Source organism: Desmodus rotundus, chromosome 5 (assembly GCF_022682495.2).
Source record: "Desmodus rotundus isolate HL8 chromosome 5, HLdesRot8A.1, whole genome shotgun sequence".
NCBI lineage: Eukaryota > Metazoa > Chordata > Mammalia > Chiroptera > Phyllostomidae > Desmodus > Desmodus rotundus.
The window spans coordinates 3,515,463-3,543,130 of NC_071391.1; the positions used below are offsets into that span (position 1 = coordinate 3,515,463).

The 27,668-nt window shown below is 47.7% G+C and overlaps 1 protein-coding gene across 18 annotated transcripts in view; it reads right to left on the reverse strand.

Moving 5' to 3' along the window:
- The window catches only part of PPP6R3 (protein phosphatase 6 regulatory subunit 3), a 120,644-nt gene that overhangs the window by 50,344 nt on the left and 42,632 nt on the right, over positions 1-27,668 (reverse strand). For 12 of the 18 annotated variants that reach the window (XM_071221373.1, XM_071221374.1, XM_024574042.3 and 9 more), the window contains 5 exons: positions 16,543-16,775; positions 11,893-12,079; positions 8,757-8,894; positions 6,197-6,262; positions 4,089-4,201 (listed from right to left, as the gene is read on the reverse strand). In XM_071221373.1, the coding sequence (XP_071077474.1) occupies positions 4,089-4,201; positions 6,197-6,262; positions 8,757-8,894; positions 11,893-12,079; positions 16,543-16,769 (731 nt within the window). In that variant the 5' untranslated portion in view covers positions 16,770-16,775. The remainder of the gene's footprint in view (positions 1-4,088; positions 4,202-6,196; positions 6,263-8,756; positions 8,895-11,892; positions 12,080-16,542; positions 16,776-27,668) is intronic. The other 6 variants (XM_071221379.1, XM_071221378.1, XM_071221377.1 and 3 more) reach the window with 2 other exon arrangements.

A 27,668-nucleotide genomic window follows, 5' to 3' on the forward strand; every position in this document is an offset into this window, starting at 1 on the left:
CAACCCCCTTACCCTCACAGCAGAATCATCTGTCCCCTGCTTGCCTTTGCCAATCTTGTTGGGAGCCAACAAATATTTCAAGACTGGACGTCACCTCCCACTCTGATCAGGGTGGTGGTGGTGGTAGCAGTGGCTGGGGTGGGGCAGTAAGGCTTAGAACCCTCACCCCCAGGAAAAAGGGAAAATTTTCAAAAAGGTTAATTAGAACCCAGAAATGTTTACCCACAAAGTATTAACGTATAATTAACAAACATGTAAAACTGATAAAAGAGAACACTAATCACTGCCTTTTACACTTAAAATTTGATAAATAATGTAACATGGTAGCAGCGAAATGGGTCTGACTAAACTATTGCCCAAAGTAGTCTTCCTCCCATGACAGTGCCCCCTCCCCCGCAATGTACTCGGCCAAGGTCCAATTAATATAAAACCAAGGGAGACTTGCTAAGGCAACTCACATGGCCCTTCTCAAGGAAAACCTGTTTCTTAGGACCTCAGTGATTTTCAGATTCCATTCAGACCTTTACAAGGTGACTGTACACAGCTGGGCTGCCCGTGTTGCTTGAGCCAGCCATCCCAAGGCATGGCAGCACTCACCGTGCCCTACCGCCACGTCCCCTGCAGGCTAGTGCAGCAAGAGGGAGAAATCTCTTTCTCTTTGGGGGGGAAGCAAACAAAGCTGGTACCTAACAAACCTTGGAGGATTGCCCTGCAGAGCACAGCTTTCAGGTACTCCCAGAGCTGTGTTAAATTGACTTGTGAGCCCTGCCGAAACCAGCACTGTACCGGGAGTGCTCGCGGAGAGGCCCGCGCTATTTCAGGGCTGCGTCAAGTTCGAAGTCTACTATATCCAAGAAAGCATTCCACTAGTGGACAGAAACAAGGTAATAACCTGCACACATTTGATGGTCAAGATAACACAGTAGTTGAGCCATATTCTGAGTCTTACCTAAATAAACAAACATCACCAAATACAAAGAAATCATAAACCAAGGGACTGAACTTACCCAACAGGATAAAAGGAATGCCTTCGTAATTCTTTAAATAAGGTGTTTATTTACACGTGAGAAAATATATTCATTTTCACATTTAAAGAGAAAGGAAGTCCTAGCCCTGGCCGGGGTGGCTCAGTGGATTGAGCACTGGCCTACAAACCAAGGTATCGCTGGTTCAGTTCCCGGTCAGGGCACATGCCTGGGTTGCAGGCCAGGTCCCCGGTAAGGGGCGCACGGGAGGCAACCACACATTGATGTTTCTCTCCCTCTCTTCCCCTCTCTAAAAAAATAAAGTCTTCTTAAAATTAAAAAAAAAATAAAATTTAAAAAAAAAAAAAAAGAGAGAAAGGAAGTCCTCGATGTGCATCAGTGGAACCTGAGATGAGCCGTCCCCTGCCCTAAACCACGCAGGGCCTTGACCCGGCCTTCGAGACCACGGCTCACTTCTTTCTGTTTCTTATATGGGTGGTCAGGGAATGGCTCACTTCTATAAAACTTACTGGTTCAACAGGGAGCAAACCCCAACTCATTCTAAGTTTGTTAGTATTAAGATTTAAGAGCTGCACAATCCAACCATAATACAACCATTTTTCAAGGAATTTTTGAACTTGAAAATTTTCCAGAGCCACTGGACTGAGTACATTCCGCCCAAGCCCAGACTGCTCCCATGCAAGTGTCTGTTGACATGGCAGCACCCCCCACCCTCCGCCCGTCACCACCCTCTCTAACTGGGCTCCTCTCGGACTCCCCTTCACGTGCTAACCAACACTTACATTTACACACACAACATGCAACACGCAGTGGTCCCAACCTGTGTGCTGTTTGGCATAATATGATTAGGTCATCTGTATACTACATATTGCCAGTAGACTGGCCTAATAATATGTGTACATAGTAATTTACCAAATAGGGAAAAAATCTATTATGATTAATAAAAGTTTACTAAGCTCATAGAAAGAAACCTTTTGCCACTGTGTATTTTCTCCATCCACAGATGCTAAAAGAACCGCCCTTATTGTGGGTGTGAGTCTGATATTTCAAGGACTGGCTCTCAGGTTCAAAGGGAGTGTGGGAAGCAGAGTGAGTCTCCCCACTGCTAAGGGCACGGAAGGCCCAACTCAGTGACATGGTGGGGCCTCTGCCTCATCGGGTCCATGTGTTCGAAGAGACCTACTCCAACTGATAGTTAACAATATCAGTTCTGAGCGTGTGCCCACCTGCATCGAATGACTGAAGACACGGCCTGAAACCTAACACTAGACAGGCAGGCTTGCAGGGTGAGACCCCATTGGGTTGGGGCAGAGCGGTGTGGGCAGCAGGCAGTGGGCTGGGGGAGACCGCAGTGCTCCCTCCTGATCAGCCTGACGTTCACCCATAGCCTTTCTGGAGCACGGGACGGTGCCCCAACCAACTGTGCCGCCTAACATTTTTGATCCATGGGTTGAATCCACGGGTGAGGATCCTGCAGTTTTGGAGGGCCAACTTAATCTCATTAATAGTTTTTTAAAAAGGAACATACATATGTTGAAATACTGTTTTCTATCTTTTAGATTAAATAAAAGTGTATTATTAAAATTAACTTCACCTATTTTTACTGTAATGTTAGAAAATTTTAACTTATATGTAGCTTTTATGTTTCTCTTGAACAGGGCTGTCACAAAACAGCTACTACTCAGTATTTTTAACGTACTCGAATGGCAACTGCAGCCTGCTAGACTACGATTCCCAGCATCTGAAGGAGAAATGTCCCACTCGTTATGGAAGGAGGGCACGCGCCACAACGCCCAGAATCGCTGAAGCGGGGCGGAAAGATGGCACTCCACCCAGACGCTGACGACCCTGGGAGCTGCTCCCTGACAGACCCAGCCGCCTGCGCCCCGCTCTGCAACACACACTGGAAGTGCAACTGCTCAGAAGGCAGAGTTTAGAACGAGACACCCTGTCTCTAATGTGCTGCTTGCGTGTGTCACACGTGCCTCACAAGTACGTAATACACACGAATGTTTATGTTAGTAAAAGGGCCCCCTGGCCGGGCTGGCTCGGTTGGTTGATCATCCTGTGCGTCAGAGGGACGCTGGCTGGATTCCCGGGCAGGGCATGCACAGGAGGCAACTGATAATGTTACTCTCTCCCACAGATGTTTCTCTCTCCCCCTCTCTCCCTCCCTCCCACCCTCTCTAAAATCAATACACATGTCCATCGGTGAGGATAATCGTTAACACACACACACACACACAAATGGGCCTTCCCAGTAGTTAACCAAAATGTGCAAACGAGCCGGGACCCACAGAGTCAGCAACAAGCAAGCAGTGGCAGCAAAATGAAACGAGTCAGCCCTCAGTGCCAAAGGCTGACTGTCCACTACTCATCTAATTGGGAAAAGGCCTCGTTTTTCTTTATTAAAATACTTGCATCTGTATGAATGCAGATCAAATGTATGCCCGTGTTTGATGGTGAAGACTCTTTTTGAAAATGTCTGATTCTAGAAAAACTAGTACACGCAGGCTGGCCACTAACAAATCTCTAAGGAGCACACCACCCCCTGACTGTCTTCCACCTAAACATGGCTGTTCACTTAGGAATTATCTGAAAGTAATGGCAGAAACAGCACAAAGAAAGGAAACACACGTGGCATTGTACCCCTTCCGATCAGGTCTGGTAAAGCTGCCCTTAGTCAGCCACGAAAGTACAGTAAACCCTAAGACGGGTTCTGAGAAAATTGTTCATTAAAATAGGTCAAATTAGTTCGTGCACAGAAACGTGCCACCAAACACCCGCGGAGGCCATGAGCACAGTTACAATCTGGTTACCCCACCTTCCGGTGGCTTTACAGAACTCCAGTTTAAACTGTTCGAAAGTTCAGTCTATACAGTAAATGTCATTTATGTCCATTCCCACCCTGTAGGTCTCTACGGGGCATCACGGATGGCTGGGACTAGACAAGCAATTTTCCCACCTCCCCGCCCACCCACCCAAGGGAACTCTTTTCCAGGGACGTGACTCCCGCTTGAGAAACACTTACCAATCTCACAATGGCAACACATCAAACAGCATCAGTATGAACAAAGGACAAGAGCAGAGTTTAAAACATACTTTTCTAGAGTGGCAAGCAGAGGGTCAGGTTCTGCACTGTTCTGAATTTGTAACATCTGGTCTCTGCTCAGGCGAACAATCTCACAAAGTGACTGTGATGCATTTGAATGCCGCTGAAGAGAAAAAAGTACAATGTCAACTATAAAACCTGTCAGAAGTCAAATTTATAATGAAAAGTTCAGGGGAACTGCGCAAGACATGACACAAATTCCACTGGCCGTGAGGCGCATAAGCAGAAAGGTAAGCTCCACAGAAACAGCACGTAAAAGCCCGAGTATTTCCCTCTGCCGGGCTATGGGCTTTGCCTGAGAATGCTGCACAGGGCACATCACCATTTGAAAAGCTTCTACAACTGAATATTTGAAGAAAAAAACACGCCCCCCCAAATGGATTTTTATCTGCACAGAAAAATGCACACACTTCTTTGGTTAAAAAAAAGGCAAATCCAGCGTACTGCAACGTAACAACGGGTAAGAAATATTACACCTTCCCCAAGTGTGCAGTGGATGTACCTTACAGGAAAATCCTAAACTCTCAGGGCCCAAACACACGGTGCTCTGTGGCATGTGACAGCAGGCACCACCTACAGTACAGGTAGAACAATGATATTCCAGAACAGATGACAACACACACTGGGGTGTTGAAATCCACTGCCTGGAATCAGGGGCCTAGCATTTCCTTAATAAATATAAATTGGTCAGTATAATTATAGCATGTATTTGTCACTTAACACAGAAGTACCAACAGGACTGTCTGTCTGACGGGCAAAACTAAGTTTCTTGCAAGTGAGGTAGAGAAGGTGCTGATACCCTGGACACTCTGTCTCTCACGGAAACACCTGCTGCAGAGCAGGGCTTCTTTATCGGTTTCGCCTGGACCCTGCAGATGGGTCTAACCCCCTGTTGAGCCATCAAGTTCTTCTGCCCCAGAACCTAAACCTAGTGACGAGCAAGTCCGGTCCACAGCCATGTGCTCCTTACGAATGGGCAGGCTGCAGTCACTCTCCACACGCCCTTCGCGTGGGACCACCCATCCTGCCAGCCACAGGAGGGGGTCGCCTCCCACCCAGACCCAGCGCTCCTTCCAAGCAGGGTTCTCACACCCGGGCACCTGACACACTGGAATGCGCCCTCAACGTCAACGCTGACAGTGTAACACTGTTCTGAGGGGAAGGATGGGGAATCAACAGCCCCTTTAACAGTTCGCTCTTCTTTTCTTTTTTTAGAAATGCTGGTTTCAGATAAACTCCAGGTACTAAGTTTTTAAATGGACCGGAGTGAAAGGGGAAGGGCTAGACCCACCTTGACAGACAAATGGCCTTTATGAGAAAACACCCCTTGGTCACACGCCTCCTCCTGTGCACTCTCCTCCTGTCTAACCAGCCACCTAGAGAGCATAGGGAGGTCCCCTGTGCCCCATGACACACCCTTCACCTTCTCTGAGCCACTCCTTCACAGGCATGAGGTTGGACAGCATGGAACCGTCACGTCTGTAGGTGGAAACGACTTAACACCGGCAGTTCCGTGTGGCTCCGCCCGCTACTGAAGGTGGCGCCAAGAGGAGTAGCAGCAGAGAAGCAGAGTGACAGCCTCCTTGACAGAGCCATGCTGGCTCGTCCCGGGGACCCTGTCCTGACAGGCGTCCCCTCGGCAGAGCTCAATCTGCAAACTGCAAAGTAGGGTCAATGCTAATGCTGAGTCCACCTTCAGCTCCTAGGACAAAGCCAAACTTGCCAGAGCACAAAAGCCAGGAAAACAGAAATGCAGATGTGGCCTTGTTGTTTGGGCAAAAGTGGGTTATAAAAAACGCCCCCAAAACAACGAAGTGTGGACAGAGGAGGTTTGTAACAAAGGCCAACAGATAGTTCCAGAAACGAGATGGCCACAGCGAGAGCGTGCTGCAGTCCACATTCCTGGACATTTTCTGCGTATCAGCAAAACAGTATCTTTAAAGCCGTTAGTGTTCAGAAAATTGTCAATTTTAAGACGGCCAGATTATCACTGTCCTACCCGTCCTCTTTTTCATACTTCATGCAGTTATGCTCTGTGCCCAAATAAACACTGTTCTTTTTTAAAAAAATCAGTTTACAGTCAGACAACAGAACTTACATCTTCTTCTTGCGATGGGTGAACTATTTCCACAAGCCTCTGGATGATTCTCTCCTCATTTAACCACTGTAAAACACATTGCAGAAGTGATCAGAGCAATGAGTGGCTCCTGTTCAAGCCCCAATGAAGGTTAACACACTTGGATATATCCATCACATTTTAAGTAGAATGTTACGGGTTTTTCTGGACTTTGAACACTACAGGAAATTAAAAGTCCCCCAAGGAAAATGCCAGTAAATATATCATTTTAACAGCAGCCAACAGCACCAATGTCTCCCCAACTTATAATGCCCCCACACACGAATTCTATACCTCAGCTTCCTAGCCATGGGTATTTCTCAGACACTGAGTGCTGAAAGGGTCTGAACTTTGGTTAATGGGGGCTGGGGGGGATTCATTTCCGTAGAAGAGTATTCACTTTAAGAGAGCTTCAGACAGACTGAGAAAAGCAGTATTTAGTATCAAGCCTCTGGGTTAAAACATCTAATAAAGTTTTAGATTCTAAAACCAAAAGCACCACAGAAAATGTGGGCAGGGATCGGGGTGGGGGGAACCCAGAGGCATTACAGAAGCCGAGTTTATCTGCGCTGTCACATGCTAGCAAAGACCTAGCATCCCAACTAGGACCTTCTCTTCTCCACCGGTACACAGAATACTGCTGTGAAGGAACGCATGAAGGGGATGAAAATAGAAAGAAATGACAACTCCACTGCATAACACCAGCTCCGTGAGGAACAGAAACACCACAATAAACCAGATGCTCACTACCCCTCCCCGGGCCCCCAAGGGTTAAAGGAGAGGGGGGAAGAGCTGGGTGGGCGGAAATCAAGTCCAATGTGCTAAAGGCATAGAGAGAAAACCTAATCCTGTCTCCAGCTCCTGAAGGAGACATGCCAAAGGAAAATGTAAACATAGCTACCAGGGAGGTATCACAAAGGCAGAGGCCCAACTTGAACTTTGTAACAAAATCCGTTTTAAGATGTGCACATATATCGCCCTCCCAGGGTCTGGTAAAAATTCAGATTTTGATTCAGGAGGGCAGGGGTGAGGCCTGAGCTTGTGATTTCTAACAAGCTCTCAGGTGATGTCTGGGACCACACCAAGAATTGCAATGTCCTAAAACAGAGGAAAATAACACATGTCCAGAGGGGGTGGGGCCCCTGACCATCACTCATCAGGCCCCCACCCCTACTGCCTTCAAGCTAGTAACAAGCACCTGCATCCCCAGCCCACTTCTGCACTAACCGCCCACAGTGGGCCCAAAGGAAGTAAGTCGTTTAGGAGTTTCTAGCTATCCTTCCCCCAACCTCTGCCTTTGTTAACACCCATAACTGTATCACTCCAGAGGCGCATCTAATTCCTTTGGAAATGGGCTTTAAAACTCAACCCAGAAGTGGCCGAAAGAATTCTAAACAACCATACTGAGGATTTCCCCCTGTAATAACCCACATACAAGGGTGACCTTCCCCCTTGTCCCCATCAGTCTTCCCTGGAATCCTCGACCTCTTTTCACATCCACAGAAACACACCCAAAAGGATCCCGTGAACCGACCTAGGCCCTCCCACAGGCAGTTCCCAGGGCCTGCACTAGGCTGCCCCCTGGAGGCTCCTTGCAAGGACCACGGCTCTTGGCAGCCCCTGCCTGGCTCTCCAGGCCCCACCCTGGATCCTCCTGCTGACACCCACACGGGCCAACACCCCTGCCCACATCAGTGGGGCACCCCCTTTCCGGGGCAGCGCCTGACAGACCCTCCCGTCTCTGCTTCTTTAATTAAAACTAGCATTTTCAATAACTCTCATTTCCAGAGAAAGGAGTCAGTTCTAAGATTCCAGGTTGAGACTAAAGACAGAGTGAGCTGAGGAGTGGATCTGGAAGAAGGTGGTGCAGAGAACAGAAGAGAGGAAGAGACAGGGAGGCAAAGACAAGAGCCTGTGAAAACCCTCATCTTCAAGTTACTCATACCTCCCTCCTCCCAGCCACAGAACTGTACTGAAGTGACCATCTCCCCCAAATGTTAAACATGTGCCCTTCAGGAAACAAGCCCCATTCTCCTTGTCCTAGCTGCCCTAGAGAAGAAAGTTGCTTCTGCAGCCCGATTCCCTGGGAGTGTGGATACCTCTCCCTTTCAACTTTTGGAGAGAGCCCTGTGCTACAACCATCTTCCCAATAAAGAAGCCTCAAAGCCCAGGCCCGATGAGACCCAGCTCCCAGAAGGTGCCCTGCTGCTGCTTCTGCCACCCGGCCAGCACTGAGACGGAGCTCAGCCTGTGTAGCCTCCCAGCCCACCCACAGATAGGCCAGCACAGGGAGCAGAGCCCCCTACCCAAGCAACCATCCCAGGTACCTAGGGATGCCTGCACACCTGAAACCTTAATCCTGCAAAACCTGAGTCTCTTCCCATCTCAGAATCATATTCTTTATCCCCCTCCCCCTGCTCTCCAGTTCCCCAGACCACCTTTCCCTGACAATCCCCTGGAATTCTCCCCAGCACACAGCAGCCCACAGGCCCATGCGCCTCTCCCCACCCCTGTGGTCCAGAACGGTGGTAATTTTACTCACATTCAGCACGTCTTGCCTGGGCTGCGGAGGCTCGATGCACGTCAGGAGCCTGAGCAGCAAATCCATGATAGCTGAAGTTCCTATGTGCTTTATAATAAGGTCTACAAAGTCACGTTTCTTCTTTAAGAAATCCACAATCTAGAGGAAAACAAACCAAATCTGAAAGACATGTAACCTGGAACTGTAACCCTTAGAATGCTGTCAAACCTGACCCTTCCAACAGCCCCTTCAGAACCCCCACCACCACTGTGAGTAGTGTGGCAAACGCTGAATCCATAAAAAGACAGCACGCTGGGAAGCCCGCTAACTGTTACACCATTCAAAAACCCCAAAGGAAACGAAAAACTCCCTAATTATCACACATTCCCTAACACAAATACACCGTAATAGACTCTTTTACTTGTTTACTTTCATTATTAATTCTCAAAGAATGAGGATGAAAAGATTTAATAAAGAGCAACAGAATACACCATTTCAGTTTATGAACAAATCCATTATAAAGCAAATCCATTAAACTGCACTAAAACACAGAGTGCACATTTAAAATCTTAATAATGCTCTAGCAAGTAAGAGACAAAATTTCAACACACAAAGGTTTCTCCATCAGTGACTTTAACTCTCCTGCTATAGAAACATCACATGTGGGTTTTATTTTAGCAATTCACCTGATCAGATTCACACGAGTGTGTGGAATAGGCTGACAGTTACACCAAGACCGTGAAGATGGAAATCAAGTTGCGTCCTGCCTGCCACCTGGGTCTCTTTTATGCAGGAAGAAGGGGGAGACTGTTCCGTCCTGTTCCCCTGGTACCTTCTGATTTCTGTCCTTGTGTACGAATCACCTACTCATGAGGCCCAGCAGTAGCAAGCCAGCGTGGCAGCTGCTCTAACAGTCTCCCTGAGGTCTCTCAAAGCCCGTGTGGCGAGGTTGCTTAACTCGATGCTGCAAATGCAGGGACCGAGGCTCGGACTGGTGAAATTATCTTGCTAGAAAGCTAAAAAGCAGCTACCCTGAAATTTAAACTTGGATCTGTGCGTCCGCAAAGCCACGACCCTGCCATTATCGCACACGAGGCAGTCTGGCAGCCACCCAAACCTGCCTCAGACACAGGACCAGGTGCAAGGGCAGGACTGACAAGTACACTCTGCTTCTCCAGACAATGAGGTTTGATGCTGTACTGAACCTTCGCAAAGTTATAAAGATTCATCCACTCACAGCTGAGTCACACAATAGTTTTTAAAAGTACAGCGAGTAGGGAGGAGGAAAACGGGAGCTGGAGCCCAAAGGCACAGCAAGAACAGCAAGATATCCTGTACAGAGGATGACTCGGCGGACACGCTAACTCGTCCAACCCTGAAGTGCCCTGCAACTGGACTTCCTGCTCCACGAGCTAATGCATGTATCCATTAAGTCAGATTGAGTCTGAATTTTTTTTTCATTACTTGCAGCTTCATATATCCTTACCAACACATGTGATGGGAAACCTTTATTTACACGCAGTTCTCAAAAGGATAGAGAGGTGCAGGGTTTGACCCTTTCCTGCAGCTGAAAGAGCGAGGGCTACTCAATCTTCTCACTCTCGTGCCAGGAGTCCTGAAGCAAGACACGCAAGGAGCGGCAGTGATTGGGCCCTGTCCTGACCACGTGGTGGCACATCCCCTCGTCCTCACACAGATACCGTGTCTGACCTTGCAGACCAACACAAACACTCAGAAAGCCCCGAGTGCACTCCCACGTGTGTGCTGAAGGCCAGGACCTCTGTCTGTAATCGCCACAACCTGCTGGAACTGACCGGAAACTTAGGCAGTGGGGGGACTAGCGCTTTCCTGTAGCTGTCAGTAGTCCTGTTATCTCTATCAGAGGGCAGAAAGACAACATGCGTCCGGGTAATTGTGATTTGGGGATTATTGTCTTCGAAAAAAGAATCTCAATTCCACTGCATGTAGAAAGGTAACTGTGCCCAGTTAAGGCAAGAAAGAATGACGTCGTCTCTCAAATGAAACACGGACCCATTTTACCTCGGCATAGGAGAGACACACTGGCCTAAAAGAGTGCCGGGCTGGCAGCGGGGATGGGCCCTGCAGCCTCACAGGTCTGATGGCCTGTGCCCCAGCCGTCACACCCTTGACCACTGCGCCCTGGCAGGCCTGTTAGTTTGTACCTGGGCTTTGGAGGCTCGACGCTCCCTGGCTGCCTGTTTCCCAAAGTGGATCATAATCTTTGGGCAGCAGACCCGTTTTCACAGCAACAGCCACTACAGCAGCGGCACACATCTGCCACCCAGACTTGTTAACATCCCAGGCCGAGAGCCCCAGCCCGAGAGTCCCAGCCCCAGAGCAACCGAGTCAGTGGGTCTGCCGTGCGCTCAGGAACCCGCACTGCCAGCCAGCGCTCGGGCGCTGCTCATGCTGCTGGGGAGGCCCCGCTTCAGGGACCACTACACACACAACCGATACCCGGCACCTTCCCAAGGACATCTGAGTTGTTTAAGTGCCAAAGGAAGTGGGGAGAGGGGAAGACAGGGAGAGAAAGGGGGGAGGGGGAGGGGGGAAGGGTGTCCCTGCTGTAACAGCCCGCAGGTGTTCTGGTCAGGCACTGCTCAGAGCCACACAGGGGCGTGCCAGTCTACAGCCCGATGTCTCAAGCTAAGCTCTGAGTGGAATCAAAGTAGAAACAATCAGCATCTGTGTACACCAATCACCACCAATCACGTTTCTAGGAAAGCTTTTTGCTTTAAGCATCATTTGGAATCATCAAGGGAGAGAAAAAAATTCAACCATTACTTCAGTTACTATGACTCCACTCACATCCTCGACTGCTCAGTACACTCCACGTGCCGTCTTCCCGACAAGACACTACCATTCTCGTGCTTCCAGCTACTTGTCCAGAGGAAACCACAGTCTACTAAAAAACTGAGATGCGAGACACTTGGAAAAGAATGTCAAGTTCGAACATATTCATTAATGCGTAAATCAGTGTCAAGCCGGAGAACATCCAGAACGTTAACAGTTCAAAGCCTGTTCTTTTACAGAAGCTGGACTAAGGCACACCCAGAACACAAGCAGCGCAATTCCTGGGGATCATCTCGGAGGGATGATCAGCCTTCATACTTACCTTCTGGGAAACAATATTTACCTGTTCTGGTTTTCTGCTGATAAGAATACTTAGCACCTTGCTGAAGAAACTGGCAAGTAGTGGGTTCAAGGGGGGATCGTTTAGGAGGAAGCTATATAATTTCATTAGCAGGGACTCATCTTCCCCCAGTCTATCATTCATCTGGGAGACATCGGAAGTGAGCAACTCACAAGATATGTTTGGATACCTAGAAGAACAGGACACTTGTATCATCATCTATATTAACAGTTTAATTACATAAACATAAATCAGAAAAGCTTCCTAAAATTTTATGAAAAAAATAATCTGTGAATTAGAAAATCATTTCAATCCATCTGTTCAACCTCTAAATTAAAGTGAATTTTCTACTGTGTCTAAAAATTTGTTCCTAAGCCAAGCTTTCATAAGAATACACTTTCCCCAACAAACCAGAGCACACCTAGGACTCTGGAGTCGAGGAGCACCACAGTGCAGGGCGTGGGCCCTCCCTGATGAGGCGGGATGTGGCAGGGGACAGCCTCGGGCTACAGTCACCAGCAGCCTACTCTGGCACAGAAAGCAGCACAGCTTGCAGGACAGCCATGAGGGACGCTGGTTTCCAGGAAACTGCACCACACACAGCACCCTGTAACTACTCAAGACACAATGAGGTTCCTGGACTGGCCACCTCTAATTCCACATGGGTCACAAATGGTAGAAAGTTGTTTCGGGATTTCTCAACTGTTCAGTCCATATTACATCTTAGGAGAATGAACATTCTCACACTCCGAAGTGGGGAACAGGACACCACCTGAGCACCCAGGTGGGAAGCTGCACACGAAAACAAGCTCTCCGCACCTGCCCTCTCAGGTCTCCTCTATCAGGCTTCACTACCAGGGTACACAGACCTCTTCTACAGACCCCACAGCTCCAGAAATACCTGCACCCCTAAAGCTGGCTTGTTCCCGCCTCGCTCACTTCTCCGACCACAAACAGCACCTCATGTTTTCAGCAGCAACAGTAGCGACTGCGAGGCTTGGGCAGACTATACTCCCCCCAACCCATGGCTCACCCCTCTGCTCTTTACCGCACCCCGCCCCGCTCTCCCCCCCCTCATCGAGTGGCCAGGACCCAGAAGCATCCAGTGATCAGGAAGGGTAAGCTCATGCTGACCAGGACAGGGAGGTGACAGAACAGCCTGAAGCAGCTGTGTGACAGAGAGGTGAGGACTGAGGGCTGGAACACACATCAAGTGGCTGCCTGTTTTGAGGCCCCTGCTGGAGAGGTGGCCTGCAACAGATCAGAAAGCTACAGTACCCGAGACGTCTAGGGGGAGGTCGGCAACTGAGCAGTAGGACAATGTCCCCAAATGAACCTTTAGAAGGAGAAAAAAAACTGAAGACAATAGAACTGACAGGTGTGTGGGCACAAAGATCACATTATCAAAAAGCCTTTCCCGGAAGCTGGTGGCTCAATCAAATTAGAGTCTTCCTCACTTTAAGAAACATGTTGGCATATAGATGCCATAACAGAAAGTCACCATCATGCTGGAGGCAGGACTACTCAGTGGTTACAGGTGTGGCTTCCAGAGTCACATCACCGACGTCAGGAACCCATCTCCACCACTTACAAGCTGTATGATCTCGGCCAAGTTACTTAACCTCTCTGGGCCTCAGTTTTCAAGTTTGTAACATTAAGACAATAGTCCTTACCCCACAAGAGGAAATAATGCACACAATATACTGAGAAGGACCTGGAATAAGTGAATGCTAGCTGTTTCTATTGCTCCTTACCAACTACTTTATAGAACTGCTGGCATTTCAGCTGCCATGGGGCCTGGGGGAAATGTCTCAACTGCACCAACGCAGAAGTTGCTGGCAAATGCAGGACTGGCATTTGCCAAAGGCAGAAGACCTCAACCCTGCCAAAAACCAAACATTTAGGGTGCACTTTCTAAATGCTGACACAGAGGTCAGAGGAGGATGTGGCCAGCTTTTTAATTTTGCACCCATTTCCTCACAGGCGACTTGGAAGTATGATCTAGCTTAGGAAGCACACACGTGGGCCTAGGCACTATAGAGAAGGCCCAAAGTTCTGGTTCTCAACGGGCCGGGGCTATGCTCTCCCTCCCTCCTTAGCATTGAATGAGCTACAGAAACACCCAAGACTCCCCCAGTCCCAGCGCTGGGTGAGGCCTCTACCCGATCCCACACGTGCTCTGTCTGCACCTCTTGCCCTGGCACTGAGAACACAAAGCAGTCAGAGGGGAACTCAGCCTGACTGCACGCCCCCTGCATGGGAGTCCCTTCCTCCTTGCCCACACAGGGACCAGCCTTGCTCCTAAAGCCACCCCTCACACTTGCCCTCTCGAGCCCATCCCTGCCCACCTACTCCAGCAAGCACATCACTCAGCCCATTTCTCTGCACCGTCATATCCCCCCCACCCCGAGCTCACCAGCTCATATACAGACCACTGCACTTCCAGCTAGAAAGAAATGCCATCCCTCCGGACTCCACACCTGCCTGCAGCTCCCATTTTCTCCCTTTCCAGGAAACTGCCTGAGAAGCTTCGCCTCCAATTCTCCTCAAAGGTATCGCAGGGCCCTGTGATGCAACACCAACCATCACCTGTCACCTGGCCCATCGGCAGCAGCCCTGTCCCACTATCCCGTCGCCCCTTCCTGGAGCCTATCTCCCTGGGCTCCCAGGGTAGCAGCCCCTCCTGGTTCTGCTCTTGCTTCTACCCACTTCGCAGTCCCTCTGCGGGAACCTTGAGTCAACCAACAGTATTTTAGCTTTTGAATTTATACTTCCACGTCAAGGCCTATTTTTAAAGTTCTGTTAGGTCACATTTATGCTAAATTATTGAAAATCAAAGGTATCTGTCACTAGAATAAAAAATGTTAGTGTAAAACGGCAGTCCTTTAATGCGTGGTAGATGATCACTGAACTAAAACAGTGATGAGTTTAAAACACCATGTACCCAACAGAAAATTATGAAGTGCACAAAACACAGCAACCACTCTGTCACCCGGAAACTACCGAACACCAGTCTAAACTCCCTTAGGTGACTGAGGTCAACCTCAACCCTGGAAGGCTTTCGGACACATGGGAAAAGCCCCTCCACACTGCACCGGCGGGCAGAGCCGCCCAGCCGTGCGGAAAGTGCAGGCGGTGGAAGCGCAGCAGCGGTGCTCCGCCCCCTCAAGTCAAGCTCTTCTGAAACGGGGCCACCCAGAAGGCCGTGTCCAGAGGAGGCCCACCTGCTCTCGCTACCTCAAACACAGCATAACGACAACCACAACAACGACAACTGCAAACATTTTAAAAAGGACTACACAAAAAGCCATTACTACTTTTGGTAAAATAAGCACTTCCCACAGGTGTGCCTACTCTAACCCAGTTAAAGAGGTACGAGCTTCATTCGGTACTGGAGGAAACAGCCCCCAGAAAGGCGAGTCAACTGCTCCAGTTGTCAGAGCCTGTTAGGACAGGAGGGCCTGGCGCCAAGCCCACGCCACACTGCTCCCTACCAGGACAAGAGCCCCAGACAAGCAGCACCCGTGTGTGCTGGCTACTGCCGCGGGAGTCCCAGAGTGGCTCAGTGTCTATCTTTTGCGGGATGGGAGAACGCTAGTATTTCTGCTGCCAAGTTTCTTTCCTCTTCTTTTTTAAGGCACTGATCTCTGAGTGGAGGCTGTCACTGAACGCTAGTTGTCAATCCTCACGGCTGGCAGAGAACTTGAAAGATCCAAGCCATCAGCAATTTGAAAGCATTAATAAGTATTATTTCCCTGACAGCAAAATTCTCACCATGAAGAAATGAAAAGATAACTAAAAACAGGGACAGACTAGGGGAGAAAGGGCAAAAGAGAACCTTCTAAAAAATCTATTTCTTAGAAAATGCAGACAACTGTAATTGAATAACAATATTTTTTTTAAAAAACCCATAATTCTTTCTATTCCGTGAAGTTTATTTAATGCACAATCAGTAACTTTTTGTTCCTGAATTTGTACTATTTTTAGGAGGGAAGCCAAATGTTTCAACAGAGTTGGAGATGGAAAAATACCTGAAACCCCAATACCTGAAACGCACATGGAATACTCAGAGTTCCCGGGAGTCTGTGTAGAAGTGCTGTAGGAGACACTCATAAAGGGGCCCGCTGTACTATACAGTTGTGCTTGTGAACAGCTAAAACCAGCGATGAGTAGATAAATTCACTGTAGTCATCCAAGGTCTTACATGCTTAAATTTAGCAACACTGATATCCACCAAGACCCCCGCCCTTATTTTCGGTTAATGAAAGATCAGAATTTACTTCATCAGCAAGGTTCTCCAGAGCCCACGCTCTGGCTTAGACCTGCTGTGTGATCTTGGATGGTCACATCATTTCCACCCTGCTATTTGCAAAGAAGAGAAAATAAGAGAAAACACTTGCTTGGATGGCCTTACCATGTTAAGAAACTTCATCACTATAAAGCACTCTGCCCTTCAGAGCTTGTAGAGCCCTGTCCCTTCACTGGACTTGGTCCTGGAGCCGACCCCAGGCTCCACGGAGCCTGTCACTCTTGACCATCCAAGCCTTCTGCTGACGGCCTGCAGCAGCCGCAGGGGTGGCTGGACAACATTAGTGAGTATTCTACCCCCACTTCACTTCAGTCCCCCCTTAAAGAGAAGATTGAATTTCTTACTTGTATCTGATCTTTTCATCCATGTCTTGAGGTGGTTCTTCTATAATGAACGAGACTAAATCTTCGAGACATTCTGCTTTTAACAGAAACTCTATCAGTTTGCGGTTCTGAGCTTTACATTCCTGTAAAACATCTTCCTCATCCATTAACTCCTTCAGTGTTACATCTTCTCTTTCTAGAAGTGTGTCTATGTGGGATGATGAGTGAAGATCAAATTTCCAAAACATGTTGGTCTAAACAAAATGCAGAGAGTATTTCAAATAAAATTTCAACTTCACATATTAATTTTTCATTTCAGTCCACTTTTACAATCTAAAATGCCCTAAGTAAAATGTTTTACATTGAACCTATAAATACTTTCTAAGTAAGTAAAATTAGGCAGCATTTTTTTTCCTTCTCAGAAAAAAAAATGTTTTTATCAATACCAAAAATTTGACTTGAAAATGCTGAAAAAATGCTAAAGCTTGGGATCCCAACCTGCAAAATGATCTCACCCACACTTTAACAATTTCTGCTGGGAGAGGAAGAAAGTAAACCCTTTCTTAAGGGGGAAGAACACATTCTCACACAGAGCTAACATCTTCGGCAACAAATGGTGAGCACAGAGGCCTAAGTATCTAGTCCTCTTCGGAACACTAAAGAATTAAATCAATCAGTAACCACCACCAACCAGCACTTTCAGCCACAGACCGCACTTCCACAGCTGAAAGTCACAAATAGCCAAACCTGTGCCATTCTTAATAAAGAAAACTGAAAAACTGGAACCTAATTCTTGAGAAACTCACTCTCAGTTACGAGGAAAAACACTTGACAAAGTTAAAACCACCACTCCCCAGTGCCACACACGCCCCACTCCTGCCTCTTCCCCTCCCCTCCTCAGTGATGAAAACTGCTTCGTTCTCTCAAGCCACAGAGTGAAAGAAGGTCCTTGTTGGTTACAACTGGAAATGCGAAACACAGGGTCCACCGCATAATCTAAAGCTGCCATAATGAGACAATCTCAAAGGCCTTTTTTTGACCAAAAGATGACAAGATGACAAAAGTTCTGATTGGGGATAAGACCATTCAAAAGTCATTCCTATCTGTCAAAGGTGCTCACCGCAAAATCCTGAACCAGGGTTTGGTAAGACACACACTTACTCCATTCATCCCCAAACTGCAACCTGCAGATCAGGTGCAGCTTCACTGTCCACCTAGTGAAGTGGCCCCTCATTACCACTATACCAAAAAGCATGTTAATATCCTTGCGTGCTCGTTTCAAATCCTGTGCTGGAGGAGCCTGGGTAAAAGGAAGGAAGCTGCAAAAGGTTGTGACCTACGGATAGAACATATACATTTTTAGAAGTATATATTTTGCTAAATCCACCCACATTAGGATATCAGGTAGGAATATACCCTAGTTTGATACTTTCATGAACATCTGCTCAAAATAGTATTTTTTAAAGTAGAGGTCCTGGAAGACAACACTTTTTCATGCTGCCAGTCACACCAATCCACCCAGGGACAGAGAAGAAAAGCAGCCTGTGCACCATTGCAGTGACGGGGGTTGTGCACAGGCCCACCCACCTCACACAACCTCACTATTAAATATATGACTGCAGCATTTAACACATCAGCAAAGGTTTAAGGAAGCTCGAAAAAGGGAACAAGTTTTAGGTAAAAAATTATTATGAAATACGGCGTTACAGTAGTTGCCTGTTAAAAAAACTTTAAATGTTTCAAAAGTGACATATAGCAATATGCTCACATCAATGAGCAGTAACAGAAACAAATAACAGGACCAGTTACAGATGAGAAGCTCCCAAGAAGGTTCACTTAAGCCACGCCCCACTCAGAGGAGCCTGCACATGGGACTTCCCTTCACCATGAAGTTCACTGGAATAACCCAAAGCAGGGCCCACAATACACAGCAGGGCCATCTCTGACCTCCTTCTGATTAGGCCAATAATTATGTACAGAAGACATCACAGAACATGCTAGAAAAGCAATGTCTCAATTCCCAGCACAGTCAGCAACCACCCACACTACTCGTGACCTCTCTCCTCCCAGAAGAGGAGTGGGCAAAGTGCCCTGAGTACATAACTTTTGTTGTAAATGAAAAGAAATGGACGCTTCGTGGAAAGTGGCAAACAAAAAAAAATACCGTGCCATTTTAGTCTAATAAAATTGAAAAGGAGAATAAAAGACAAAAGGATAGGAAAAGATAACACCCAAAGAGGAAAGAAAAAAGTGGGTTTCCCCCTACAGAGAGAGGAGAGGAGCCGCCCTGTCTGGGCACAAAGTCACGCTTGTCAGCACAGTCTACAGGCTTCTGCTGGAGCACCTGGGCTCGTCTGCGCGCGCTTCTAATGGCACCTTCTGAAGAGCACGCACTTCCCCGCTCTTCCCCACGGCAGCGACAACAGCTTTGTTCAGCACGGCGCCCCACTGACAGGGCCCAGCCCAGCTGCCCTTGACTCCACGCGCAGAGTGACCTGCCCTGCTCTTTCAGGGAAGACACTGGCATGCAAGCCTAGTTTAGCTGAAGCAGAAAATCACCTTCAAGAACGATCACTCAGCATGACCCAGGGACATGAACAGTAGGGGGGGGGGGGTTGCCTGAGGGAGTGGGGGATGCTGAATGGGTGGCCCGAAGGGGGAAAAATTGGGACAACTGTAAGCATGATCAATAAAATATAATTTAAAAAATAAAGAGGAGCCTGAAATTTCAAAAAAAGAGAAAAGAATATTCATGTCAGTCCACCCTATGTTCAAAGTTGACCACGGGACTTTGATCCTAAGATATGTACAGAATGACAAAATAGTTCCTTTTACTTATTTTTAAATACTTCAAAGTCACCGACTGGAAAGCTGTATTAAAATAACCAGGTATATTGAGAATGCCTTCCCATACCCGTGCCCCCAAACTATAAGGTCAGTATGTGCCTATTTTGTCCTGTAAGCCAAATTTCTTATATTCTAATGGTCCCTCCATTTAAAGTCAGAAAACTGAACACAGTTAATAATTTAGCCTGAAACCTTTTTTTAAAAATTAAGTCTCTGGGGGGGGGGGGGGTGTGGAATGCAGACAACTGTAATTGAAAAACAATAAAGTAATTTAAAAAATAAATGTGGTTCTGCAAAAAAAACAAAAAAAACAAACAAAAAAAAAAGGTCTCAAAGTAGCGTGCCTTCCTCCTCCCCCCATCACCCGAGGACTTTTCTTCATTGCTTTGAGAGAGGGAGGGAGAGGGAGAGAGAGAGAAGGAGGAGGAGAAGGAGGAGGAGGAAGAGGAGGAGGAGGAGGAGGGAGGGAGGCATCAACGTGAGAGGAAAACAGGAACTGGCCACCTCCAGCAGGCGCCCAGACTGCCTGCCCGGACCAGGATCAGGATCAGGCCCGCAGCCTTCTGGTGCACAGGGTGGCACTCCTACCAACGAGTTACACTGGCCAGGGCAGCAGGTCTTTTTAATAACAACAAATACTAAGAAATAAATTGCAGAAAAAGCAGATTTGGTGTGGAGCCCTAACTACTGGCCAATCATAAACAAGATAGACGTCATGCACAGGCAGAAGTAAACTGACACCTGCAGACTAACCACGGGGAAGTCGCACTCTACGTTATGGGTCAAGATACAATCACATGCACCCTCCAGTAACACTCGACTTCCGAAAGGTCAGCCTTACAGAGGTAGTTCACTAAATACTGGACCTACTGCGAGGGCTGAGTACTTAGAGCTAAGAGCAGGAACTGGGAACTGCAGCTCACAGACCAAACCCAGGCAACAGCCTGCAAGCCCAGCACAGTGTGGACTGTGTTAGGAAAAGAGAAGGCTAAGTGGCAGGGATCACATTCGGCCCACAAGGCCTAAAGCATTTACTCTCGGGTCCTTCCCAGAAAAGGATCGGTGAGCCCTGCTCAAAGGAAACGGGACTTCCCGCTCACTTTCCTTCCTGCTCAGTCACCTCTCTTCCTACCAGATCCAGTCACTTTTCCTTAGACACTCACCTAGACCACGGGGCCAACGTCTCGGGCAGGCAGGCGTGGCCACAGGACAGTTTTCTCCGCTGTGCTGTGGGCCATCTAAACCTCCCTGCACCCACCCCTGCCTGGATGCCGAGCGCAGAAAAGGCCCTAAGGGACATCAGAACTGAAAAATGGAGGTGCTTCTGTTCCCAAATCGCTGCGGGGAAGAGAGCTGCCTGCCACCCTGGGCAGTGTGCCAGCAGGGCCCAGCCAGGCCAGCCCACCCCCACCCCTCAGGCCACATCTCCAGGTTTCATGCTTAAACACAAGAGGAATTCTTTAGCAACTATCTCTTTAAAAAGTCTAACTGCTTTTGCTTTCTATACTAGCATTGTTCGAGACAGAACACTTTGAAATAGACATTTCTACAGTGCATTTGTTTTAAACTGGGTACTACAAACTTAAAAATAAAGTATAACCACAGCAGAGTCCTAAGGCAAAAGTATTCTATCTTTTAGCCAAACACTGATCGGCCAGAAATGAGTCGCGCCGTACATCAGTTATCCCTGGCTTGGCCCCCACTCATATCTGTGCCCTTGGAAAGAGAAACAAGCTACTGATGAACTCCAGTCACACAGTTCCACTGCCCCAGACCCTGAGGTAAAAGCAGGTCCTTTTAAAAATATAACTACTCTTAAGAGACTCAGAAAAACTGGATGGAGGCAGAATTTCAACAGCTCATTTTTAGTAAAAATAAATATACTTTAAAAGTGGTCCAACAGCTGTATTTGATTAAGTTGCTTGAAAACAGGTTTTTCTCCAAAAGGGCTGAAGATTATGAGATGGGTGGGCCACTGGGGAGTTCTGTTACCCGATGCCACAGACAGCGGCCTCTGTGGCTTCTGCCTCCCCAGAACTTAAGACCCAAGTGAAAACTGCCATCTAATGCGTGTCCAATAGTATGAAAGGGTCCCTAAAACAATTCATCTCACATCAACTGCTTTACTTAAAGATCATCTAAAATTATCGAAATATCATCCTTCTCAGAAGCAAAACCCGGCCACCACACCTTTACTTCATAGCACGTAGACAGTGGCACTTTGCTTCTGAAGGAAGAGGTGCTACCCTGTCTCTAGGGCACAGGAACTGGACAGGTGATGGGCTCAACCCACCTGCAGGAGGAATGACGAGAACATCACTTCCTCTGCAGAAGGGCCATGGTACTCACTGTTCCTAGAGTGTGTCCAACAGGGGCCCAGCTGTGGTTCATGGAAATCACCCACAACCGCTTGCTTTCAGCGGATAAACTCCATCTCCCCAGAGATCTTGTTAGGGCTGTTAAGCACCCAAACGGATCTGGAGGAAAGCCGCCTCACCTCTCTGAGTCTCTGTCCTCCCAGGTAAATGGGCAGTACAGCGCCAACGGGAAAGGCCCAGTGAGGCAGCTGAACACTCACTCAGGCACCCGGCAGGTGGAAGCTACCGTACAGTTAGCATGCTCACCAAAGTCAGTAAGCTTCAGGCCAGTGCTTCCCAAACTTTCAGGGGCACAGGTAACACCTAGGGGTTGTGTTAAAATGCATGATTCTGACTCAGAAAAGCAGAGCTCAGGCCTGAGCTTCTCTAGCAAGCTCCCAGGATGCTGCTGCTGCCTTGGGTTGAACCCACTGCTGACCATTTGTAACCAACTGCAATAAGTAATTCAAAGTAATTATACAGCTATGAGAAATAAAGGAAAGGCCAGGCTATGCAAACACGAGACTGTGTTTAATTCAGAAACTCCCTGTGGACAAGCTGACGTTAGTGGGTTTTCTCTCAATAGGACAGAAGCAGAACATTAACATATTATATCACTTTCCAACAGAGGCCCAGAAAAAAATGGCACCACAAACATGCCAACAGATAAGCTATTAGAACTCTGAAGAGAGAAACTGTTGATCATCCTACCTACAAATGAGAAGCAAACTGTGGGAATGACAAGGACTTTAACAAACTGAAAATTTAAAATATCCTATTCATATAAACCAGCTCTGTTTAAAGTGAGCAACTTCTCTACCCAAGCAGAATAAAACCCCAGGTCCACACGCTGCTATCAACTGTGCAATACCTGCATGCAGCACTGGCTGGGCAGAGGGCAGAAAGTTCAAAGACCAAAAAATGATTCAAAGATAATGAAGAATTTCAAGAGAGCAACAGCGAAGCATGAGAGCAAATACTTCAGGGCCTGGGACCCGGGAGAATCCCTGGAGCCAGCTCCAATCCATACCGTTTCATTACTGGCCCCTGGCCCCACTGGGATCCCCAAGATTCCAAATCCTAAGTGAATATTTGCCATCATATTCCAGTCTTGCAATAAACTTGCATAAGATATTTCTAGTTTAAATAGCTGCAGTCACCTGAAGGTCTGGAGTACAAACTCCAAAAATAGAAGCAGCTGCTTCTACCTAAGAAAACAAGTGCAAATGACTTAAACCAACAACAGGTGTTACAATTTTTAATACCACTTCTTGAAAATATGCTATGAAGGGCATCATTGTAACACAAATTTTGTAACACATTGCCGAAGTTCAAGTGTCCCTGCAGCACTGCCAAGACCCCTCTCGCAGCAGGATTTGCTGGCTCCACCCACCCTGCGAGCTGGGGCTGTCTCATAGAGAGCCCTCAGACCAGAAGGTGAGCCACAGGTCACGTGTCCAGTCCCAGCAGCCACATCAAACAAGCAAAACGAACTTGCAAATTTAATGTTAATGGTATATTTTACGTAACCTCACATATCCAGCCAGTACTGTTTCAGTAAGTCATTCATTTGGTATAAAGCCGTCAAAACGCAGTGTCTTTCACACGCACAGCAACTTGGACAGACAGGCCAGACCTCCCGCAGGAGTCCCGTGCATGCGTGCGTGCTCTTCTTGCACAGCCACTGGCAGGCAGCATTCAGGACAGCGGGATGTCAGGGACAGTGCATGGTACCCACGTTGAAAAAGCACGAAGGTGGGGTTTTTAACACTTCTGATAAAGGTATTTGTAATGAGCAACCTTGCAAGGTGCATTCAGACACAGTGAGTTCAGGGAGTGGGCTCTTCTCTTGAGCAGTGAAGGGCCTAATAACACTTGTAGTAATGACCTCTAACGCGGCTTAAGAGAAAGTCACAGGCGGCCAGGGGTTGCTGTGCTTGGCGGAACTGTACTGGGCGGAACGCTCTCATTGTATGACTGCTACAATTAGGATTCAAAGTTTCTCTCCTGGCACTAACACAGCTCCCCTCTCATCTCCTTCCAGAGTCGGAGTCAGCAGTTAACCACCTTTTCCACACAAGAGCCAATGCGAAGTGTGGGTGGGGAGAAGTTATAGGACACATTTTTCCTTTCTTCTCAAATATAAACATGCATGAGAAATCATGTTCATATATATAAAAATAACTGCTCATTCTTCAACTTAAAAAAGTAGGCCACAAGAAAACTAGAACTGTTTTTTTAGCCTCTAAAACCTAGGAATATTTGTAGGAATAAAAGAGAAATTTTCAAATTCTATTCCTTGAAATAATAAAGAATGCTAGATGTTAAATCAGGAGTGCCACGAATGGCTCATTCCTGGTTGAGATATACCTATCCAAATGTAAAAATAGGTACATTTCTCTGGGAATTTATATCATTTTACAAGCAAATTCAAAAAACATTATAAAGAAAAATGCCTCAGTCACGCCAACATGCTGGGAAACAGTGATGTTCGATTAAACTATTTAAAAAAAACAACTAGACCCCTCACTTGTCCTGAAGAAAACTGAGCCTCATGGCCTCCATTTAGATTCAAAACAACTCGTTTACCCCACCAGCAGCAGGCACACTTACAGCAAACACCAGACCAGGCCGAGTTTACAAGAAGCCTGGCAACAAGATGTATTAAGCACAGTGAGCTACTGAAAGGCTCTTCTTCCTGGCTCCACTGCTCCTGCCTAAGGCCAGACACCTGGAGTCTCAGGAACCCCTGTCTGGGCTTGGAATGAGGCCAGCAGGACACTTAGCTGGGCAGCGTCTGACAAGACCCAAATGTGGACTGTTGGCTTTAAGGTTGGGGGTGGCTCACCTGGCACACTGAAAACTGCGTGTCCTAGGAAGGGGGCAGGGGACAAAAGTTATCTATAAATAGGAGAATGCAGAGTCACTCTGAAGGGAAGTCACTTCTCGGCTTGTAAGTTAGCCATAAACTCCTCCCCGTAAGGGCAAACAAAGCTCAATGCCCAGGCCAACGCTGTAATTTTCACACAGAGAGGCAGAAACATGGGATACAAAGAAGTAGTTGCCGCCGGCCTTCAAAGGCAGTTCTCACTACAGGAAAAGTTCTCGCTAAAGGAAAAGATCACAAAGCAATGGGAAGCCCAGCCAGCAGCTGCTTCTCCATTCTAAGCAAAGGCCTCTGTTTCATACAGTCACCCCCTCCCGAGAGGCGGGGCTACGCACGCCAAACATCAGAGTGCCCACTGGAGATGACAGGTTTCCAGACGGGGCATCGCACGCCCAGTCAGCTTCATGGTGCTCGCTCTGCAACTACTTCTTTCAAAGAACATGTCAGAGGCAACCCAGTTCTACCAACCAGAGATCCCACAATCTTCCCCAGTTTCACTTTGCAATTTCTTTGGTATTTCCGCTCTTCTCGAGAGGAGGAAATGAAGGACTCAGCTCCATCTGATATGCACTATATTACCCAACAGGTCCTAGTAAAGCATGCACTGTACTGAGGAATACAAGAGTAAGATGACAGATGGTCCCTCCCCCTTGAGGAATACAATAAATCGAGAAGAAAGAACATACAGAGAATAAAAGATACAGAAAATAAAGGGGACAACTCCAAGCCTGTTCTGTCGGAAGGGAGCCTGGTCAGAAGAGACTTCACTGTACGGGAGGCTTCAGAAGATAAGGAGAACGGAGCAGGTGACACAGAAGCAAGAAGTACTTCAGCCCAGAAGAACTAAGCCTTCAAGCAGAGGACAGAAAGACCCAGTGGCTTCAGGAAATTCACAGCAAGCACAAGGTCCTGACGACAAGAAGAGCGAGCCTTTCAGAGGCACTGGAAGTCAGGTCAGATGGCACATGGCATGAGGCCAGCTCACCACGGGCCGCGCAGGGATGAGCAGCAGAGCACTGCAGGCTTGCTGCAGAAGCAGCGAGGACACCAGGGGGCTTTAATTGAGATAATCCTACATTAAAATATCTACATGAAGATTAAGCAATGTATTTTAATAACATAAAGAAACAATTCTGAATAGAAGCAGAGAAAAGATGACATAGAAATGATACTTAAGCTGTAGCAAGTACACTTTCAACAGAAGTTGCTCTCTTACACAGGCCCTGTATCTGCGGGCAACTGAAGCGTGGGCTGGGGGAGGCGTGCTGCAGACAAGACCACAAACTGGGACATTGCAGGGACGGCGCACCACGTGAAGACACAGCCAGTGAGCGCCCAGATGAGGCCTGCAGTTGGAACAGAGCACTGTCAACAATGGGAAAGGTGGGCTGGAGAGCGAGGAGCCCAAAGGAAGGCTCCAGGGCCCAGTTTCAGAACCCCCAGAGGACGGCATGGCCCTGCCCCGGCTCCACTTCTAAATCCAAGGTGTCCCCTAAGAGATTTCACACTGAATTACCACTCTCCTCCAATGTCAACCAGAATTCTGCCTCCTCAAATCCTAATCTTCACGTTCTCCTCATCTCTGGCTGTACTATGGTATCAGATGATACAATTTATGGCTTCTTGCCTTTGGAATTCCGAGCTGCCTGAGAAATACATGACCCTTAGAAAGCAAATGCCTACCCACACGCTGGGGCTAACTCCAAATACACCCCTAAGAAGGGCAGGGCGGGAGACACAATCTTATCATCCACTTCACTTCTACATTAAAAAAGCCAACTGCCAATCAAGAAAATCCAGCCTCACTATGCTCACTAGTCCACGTTAAACCAAGATTAGTAGCGTCTTCCTCTACAAATTCTCACTATGAAAACTCAAAGGTACATGAATTTCTGTGCATAAATTCTACAATTTCAAAAACTTCAGTGCAAGTATATGCAAAGCATGACTTTGTTTACTAAGGTTTTTTTTTATGTGAGACCGGGGGGTTGGGAAGAAAAAAGACAAGTAGTGAGGATAATAATGGTAATCAAGACAGGCCAGGAACCTTGTTAGAGATCGAAGGACTAAAGACAAGGAAAACCCAGCTAGATCTGGGTGTCCATTCTGCACGTGCACACACGCATGCTGCAGGAGAGGATGCAGGTAAGAAAGCACAATGAACGCCCCAGTCAAGTCGGAAAGTCCTGGGGGTCCCGAACAGAGGGTTTCCTGTCTCAAGCACTCGGGAGCCTCTGAACGTCTGAAACGGGCAGGCCTGGCCACGAGTCCGAGTCAGCGAGAGCAAGAAGTGACAGGAACTGCAGAGTGAGGGGAAACATGAGGTGATCGGCCTGGCTGTGACCTGCAATGAAACCAAACTGTTCCTAAGCCCCTAAAACTGCAGGGAGGAAGGGCGGTCCCGAGCAAGTAAGGAATGGTATGGAAACTGCGCAGCTCAACACAGAACTCTACACTCACATGCAGTGGAGGGAAGACTTGGAAAGGCCAACTTACCCCAGTTCGCATTAAGTGAAAGCAAGTTACAGGCAGTTTGTGAATCACCCAGCTTGGGGCAAGAGACAGTGGCCACTTGATTGTTCATAAGTTATAGTCAAGATGCCTAGAGAGAACAGCCTTCCCAAGTCAGGTACAAATTCTAGAGCACACTGACATACTTTTGGAAACAAGCCAAAAGAAACAGGCTTCACACTGAGAATGAACCAACCATCCTAGTTAATTTACAGTTATAACCAATTCAGTAACAGAAGACAGAACTGACAAATTGGCCAGAAAGACCTTCAAAAGGCTGTTCCCACGACGCCCTCCCTCCCTTGTCCAGCAGTCTACGATCAGACTGTGTGTGGTCACAAGGTGCTGACGTCTCCGTCACAGTCACAGTCTGGCAGAACAGTGGTGACCTCCAGCAAGCGCTCTCCTTCGCGAGGGTCCCCTGTGCGCAACCTGACAGCAGACTTGTGCCCTGCAGAGCCTCTGCTCTGGAACAGCAGCGCAGCACAGAGCATGAGAAGGGGACAGACGTTCTTCTGGCCTTCGTGGCTCCTTATGAAAAGCAG